The sequence below is a fragment of the Cyprinodon variegatus genome, unplaced genomic scaffold, assembly GCF_000732505.1.
Source record: "Cyprinodon variegatus isolate N-32 unplaced genomic scaffold, C_variegatus-1.0 Scaffold1050, whole genome shotgun sequence".
Lineage (NCBI taxonomy): Eukaryota > Metazoa > Chordata > Actinopteri > Cyprinodontiformes > Cyprinodontidae > Cyprinodon > Cyprinodon variegatus.
In genome coordinates this window covers 60,034-66,256 of record NW_015151503.1, presented here as the reverse complement: position 1 = coordinate 66,256, position 6,223 = coordinate 60,034, and the positions used below count along the sequence as shown (strand labels likewise).

General features: G+C 38.6%; 1 protein-coding gene across 1 annotated transcript in view; it reads left to right on the top strand.

Annotated features, from left to right (window-relative positions):
• The window catches only part of LOC107101073 (arachidonate 15-lipoxygenase B-like), a gene marked incomplete at its 5' end in the record, with an annotated part of 7,191 nt that extends 6,875 nt beyond the window's left edge, over positions 1-316 (top strand). The window contains one exon of the mRNA XM_015399829.1: positions 27-316. Within this exon, the coding sequence (XP_015255315.1) occupies positions 27-213 (187 nt within the window). The remainder of the gene's footprint in view (positions 1-26) is intronic.
• Between the last annotated feature and the right edge of the window lie 5,907 nt (positions 317-6,223).

Below are 6,223 nucleotides of genomic sequence, written 5' to 3'. Positions count from 1 at the left end.
AAAATATTATAGCATGTTTTTTTATTTCCTCAGGTCCCTTTAGGCAATTACCCAGAGGAGCATTTCACTGAGGAGGAGCCCCGCAGGCTGATACAGGCGTTCCAAAATGAGCTGATGCAGCTGAGTGATGAAATCAAGAAAAGAAACGAGAAGCTGGTTGTCCGATACGAATACCTGGATCCGGAAAAAATTGGAAATAGTGTTACTATTTAAAAAACTGATGTTTGAACCCCCTTTCAACCAAATTTAGATACAGATTTGCAAAAGAAAAGAAATCAGGAGAAAATGTTTTTATCTGATCCTTTACTGTAAATATATTCAGAGTAAATGTTGCAGTGTTAAAGTAACACTTTAAGAGTACAATCATTATATAGAGCAGGGACATTATAGTCAACTTTTTTGCAAACTCAGTTACCTGACTGTTCGGACAGATGATCACTGCTTTTTGCTTCGTTGGTCACAACTAGTAATGGTGAGGAAGCCTCATGAGGCATTTCAACCATTTGCTTCTACGATCTCCATAATTCATGAGGCCTCATCTGCACATGTCACCACCTACTGGTGGAGTTCATAAATTCAGTTAGTAATATAATATGTGATGCTTGCAATTATTTGTGTTTTTTTTCCTAGTTAAGTTCCTTTAAAATTGTTCATGATTAGTGTGTATAAAAAAGTCCCTTGTAAGGTTTTGGGTGTGTGAAATTTCTTAGAAAAGAACGATCTTTAAATGTACACTGTCATTTTAGTGACATAAGCTCAAACAGCAGTGTTGGGCACGTTACTTTGAAAAAGTAATTAGTTACTAGATACTTCTCCCAAAAAGTAACTGAGTTACTAACTGAGTTACTCCACAATAAAAGTAACTAGTTACTAGTAAAAGTAACTATTGCATTACTTTTGCGTTTTCGCCCCCGTAACCCTCACCACCCGGCCCCCACCTTCTTGCCGTGTTTTTCAAAAGCCAGTTGAATTGGTATTAATATCATCAGGCTGCATTACCTCTACTCATGGGTGTGAAGTTTTTTAGATCTGGTGAGTGTATGAAATTAATAACTGGGGATGTCTAATTCTGAAATCCTGTGTATTTTGGTTGTTATGGATACTGCAAAATCCATCTATCTATCCATCTATCCAGATTTTTCCCTTTCTCCATATAGGCTAACATTTGATCGCTCACACTCTTTGTAGTTCCCCTGTGGTGCGAGCTGTAAGGTTTATTCAATGATGATTATACAGTTAATATGTGTGCATATAAAACATTGAGGAAATGAGATGCTTCACTTGTTTACTGCAAACTGTCATGCAACGGTGGTGGAAAATTAATGATGTTTGTGCAAAGGCTAAATCACAGTTATCAGAAGAGCACACTGTTCTGTGATTCAATCAGAGGAGCATTCTGTCCTGTGACTTCATCAATTGCCTTGTCAGAAGAACACTCTGTTTTGGAACACACTTCATGTGTTATGAATTGCTAATAAAAAGGGCTCTGCAGAGGAAGTCCGTTAGAGAGTTGGGTGTAGCTGTCTCCCTCTGCAGAAGCTGCTAAAAAAAACACTTTTCTGTGTGGACTCAGTTCTTTTTTTACGAACCTACATTTTTGAACCTATCACGAGGACAGGGCAGCTGTTACGTGCCTTTAGCGAGCATGCATGTTTGCCGTTACTTGCGCGGTGAATCGTGCCGCCTGCGCTGTGCAGAGATGCCGGGGAAACCGTATCTGATGGGGAAACGCAGCTCGATGAAACACCGGTATTTCCATCTGGAAAACGCTGTTTTGCTGCTGGAGTCCTCCTCACCCTCCAACTCTCTGTGTGTGCTGTACGTTAACACCCGCCAGCAGAAACACCCACCTACCCAAACGACAGACGTAATCTCACTATACATCAGCCATTCTCATCCTCCCGTCTCTCATGACAAGGCACGCACGAGTCCTCTCATGAAAAAAATGTTAATTGTGTGACCTGAGTAATGTGCAGTAACGGGGTGTTGGCAATGGTAACTGCATTATAGTTACAGTCAAAGTAATTAGTTAGATTACTCATTACTAAAAAAGGTAATGCCATTAGTAAAGTTGTTACTTTAAATGCCGTTACTCCAATCACTGTCAAACAGACAGTGAAAGTGCTTGTGCAACTTGGGCAATGATGAGTAAAATGAAAGGTGTTATTTTTATTCAGAAATAATAATTTTATCAACAGTTTTTGGCTTCAATCGATTCCTTTTTTTTTTTTTTTTGACAAAACCTCACCGGCCTTTGAAAACACTTGTTCACAAGGCACTAAAGATGCTGGTGTTGTGCCATATGCTATGATCATGGTTTTTGGACATTGGGAACCAGTGTCCATATTTCGTCTTGACATGATGACCAGAGAAGGAAATAAAGGTTTGGGGAATAACCAGCTATAAGATCTCTCCAACCCCCCTTTTTCAGAGGTGTGACTTCCGAGCCCCCTCTGCGTGAGAACAGAATAAACCACAGAGCACAAACCAGATTCTTTCTCTTTGCCTCGTCTTCCTTGCCCATGAAGCTGGGGTCTGCTTCGGTAGGATCTCCTGCAAGAATGGAGCAAGAAAAAGACCCAGATCTCCAGAATCATCAAAGATAAGTCAAAACCTTTCAGAACCAAACTGCTGCAAAACAGACCTTTTGCAACGCATTTGTCTTGAGTTTCAGAACTTATGGAGCCAGACTGGACGAGGAAGCCTGCCTTAATGAGCCACTGAGTCATAGAGGACCCCTGCTGTGAGCCTGAGACAGAGAGGACCTGCCTCGCTGTTAGCCTGCTTGCTAAACTACAGCTGGATGGAAACTCAACCTCCCGAATGGACATGGACAAAAATGGTTTGCAGGTCTGGCATAATTAGGGACAGAACATACAATATGTCTTTTGATGATGTTGATAATTTCATAAAGGTTCTGTCATGATTGGGTTTCTGAGAGTAAAGCCCAAGATGCAGAAAACACACAGAGACACTGGTACAAGTCCAAAGAGTTTATTAAATGACACAAGCACATGGATAATTAACTGGAACAGTTCAGGCAGGGTACTTGGTTCACTGGGGTCTGTGCAGGGAACGGAAGATGGCTGGTAGCTGAGTTCATGTGAGGCTAAGCATCTAGCTTAGGCTTAGCCTGGCAGTCCTGGGTTTTAGCTTCCAGCTCACTGCAGAGAACAACAGGGGAAAACACGAAGGATTTTTTCAGGCTGAGCTTCCAGCTCACCGCAGGGAACAACAGGGGAAAATCCACATGGGAACCTCTAGGNGCCCATGAAGCTGGGGTCTGCTTCGGTAGGATCTCCTGCAAGAATGGAGCAAGAAAAAGACCCAGATCTCCAGAATCATCAAAGATAAGTCAAAACCTTTCAGAACCAAACTGCTGCAAAACAGACCTTTTGCAACACATTTGTCTTGAGTTTCAGAACTTATGGAGCCAGACTGGACAAGGAAGCCTGCCTTAATGAGCCACTAAGTCATAGAGGACCCCTGCTGTGAGCCTGAGACAGAGAGGACTTGCCTCGCTGTTAGCCTGCTTGCTAAACTCCAGCTGGATGGAAACTCAACCTCCCGAGTGGACATGGACAAAAAAGGTTTGCAGGTCTGGCATAATTAGGGACAGAACAAACAATATGTCTTTTGATGATGTCGATCATTTCATAAAGGTTCTTTTTTTTTTTTTTATTAACCAGATCATTTAATAAACATTATTTGGCCATATAATGTTTTGTTCACCTCATGGATTTGCATTGTGAATTGGTTTGAAAAAATTCCAATTTCTTTAAATTAGTGAAAAGCTAATTTGATCATATTCCAAATTCTTCCAAATAATCTTTGGTTTTAAACACAATTTCCATCTTAAACTGTAATATGGTTTTCAACCATGTTTTCCATTCCTCCTTGTTCATAGTAGTTTAGTTTAGTTGAGTTTCACTAGTCTTAGTTGAGAGTGTTAAACTGAAATATGTTTGACTTAAAGCTGAATGATTTTTATTAATAAACTCTTATATTTTGAACAGAAGTTGTGGTGTATTTATTCCATGTACAGTATGTGCAGAATTAACTGTTTGACAATGATTAGTGCTCGAATCCCTCTTTCATTTAATGTTCTAACATACAGTTAATAGGTCATGTGTTCATAAACAGTATATCAGCCGAAATAATGTCTGATTAAATAAGATATTTTACCATCCCTACCGGGGAGGGAAAATAAATATCTTAAAGCATTAGAAACATAAATTCCCATCTGGCTGGGAATTGAATAGAACATCAAACCATTAAACTTAATATCCCAACACTGGGATTTTCCACGCGGCTTATGTTGGCCTCTGAAAGGTAGCGCTGGACTTCAAAGTGCCATCTGCAGTCATATTTCCTGATTTTCTGGCCGCCATCACACTTGGTTAGATTTCACATAGGTGACATCCTCCTCTTTCTAGCTGGCTCCATAACTATCCTCTCCACTATCTCCAGACACTCTCTAAACTTCATACACTCTCTAAACTCTAGACATCCTCTAAACTATGGGGCACCGTTTGTAAAGTTAAGCAGTCAAAGATTAGGATCAATGTTTATGGTTATTTAGCATGTTTTAAGAGAAAAATAAGGGGTTTATATTTTTCCAAGTCATTTTTTCAATGTCATTCATTCATTAGAAAAAAAAATATCTTACTTTGTTAAATAAATGTTAAGTTTGCAAATTAAATATTCAGTTTGTTAAATAAATATTTAGTTTAGAGCTAAATATTTAGTTTGAAAATAAAATATTTAGTTAAGTGAGTATTTAGATCCAAACTTAATATTTAGTTTGCAAGTAAAACATTTAGTTCTTTAAATAAATATTGGTCTACAAACTGAATATCTAGTTTGCAAATTAAATATTTAGTTTGGTAAATAAACATTTAGTGAGGTTTATTAGTCTAATGTCACTAGACACATTAGATTTAAAAAAAAAACATAACATGTCCATTTGATGAGGATCTCATTAAATAACGATGGGCATTAATTAAAAAATAATTTAATATTTATGGGGAGAGGATTGTACTATTGAGTTGACAAGATATGAGATTTATTTATTTTAGTTTGTTTACTGTAATATAAGCGACATGTGAATCATTTTATTAATTTATTAATTTTTACAATAGCCTACATAAAGAACTAATGAAACGCTTTTCAGATTGCACAGATTTGGGTGCTGGTGTCTATCTCCAGTGTGTCTATGGGCGAGACACATAAATAGATTAATTAAATTCGATGGGGGAAAAGGGAATTAGCTTAGGGTTAGGATTAGGATTTACATGGTAATAACCTACGGAGCCTACTGATAGGTAGAAGCCACAATCTCAAGCTAATCTATGGGACTCATAACCACTAGTAACTGCAATTTATTGGGATGATAATATCCAAAGCAGCGGCAAACAGACGCTTAGTATTTACTGTGTAATGGAGGAAAGAATCAAACTAAGGAGGAACCCCAAGTGATGGTGCACAGGTCCTATGCATTAGAACAACGTTTTTAGACCTTATTTTCACCTGCTGCCAGGTGGTTTTACCTAAATGGATACATTGATCCACTACCAAACCACGCTGCTCCCTCTGAATTCGAGATTTGACTATCCGACGAACCCTCTGTGGCATCTTCAAATGGTAGAATATCAAAAGTCAAGACACCTTCAGTCGATTATCTGATTGCCCCACAGGACGGCAAAAGAAGCGTTTTATTCTACAGATCCAATTGACATGCTGTCCTCAGTACATGTTTCACAGCGCTTTTACATCTCATCAGAAAATATCAGCTCGTTCTCGACCCTCATCCCATTTCAGGATGTCTTATAGTCTCAATATCGCACTGTGTGGATGCACATGCACATCGAAATATTGTGACGACATCTTACTGGAATTCACGTGTGCTGGTCAGCACCATAGGTTGCTTTATAACTAAAAGAATGTTTATACAGACGTTCTCTGTTTACGCCAAACTTCATCATACATCATCTAATTGCGTTCGAATCAGCCCTTAGAGACCTTGTTGTTACCAAGACTCATACTTGACCTTTGTGGTGGATGGTCCTCCCACCACCACATCATGTTAGTATTTTCTTTTCTTGCTTTATATTATATTACAATTTATGTTTAAGTTGGTTATTTTAGACAGGCATTTTCTAATGGGTGCACACTTTAGTTAATGTCTGTCTGAATGGTTTATTTACACTTGTTCTTTTGTTTG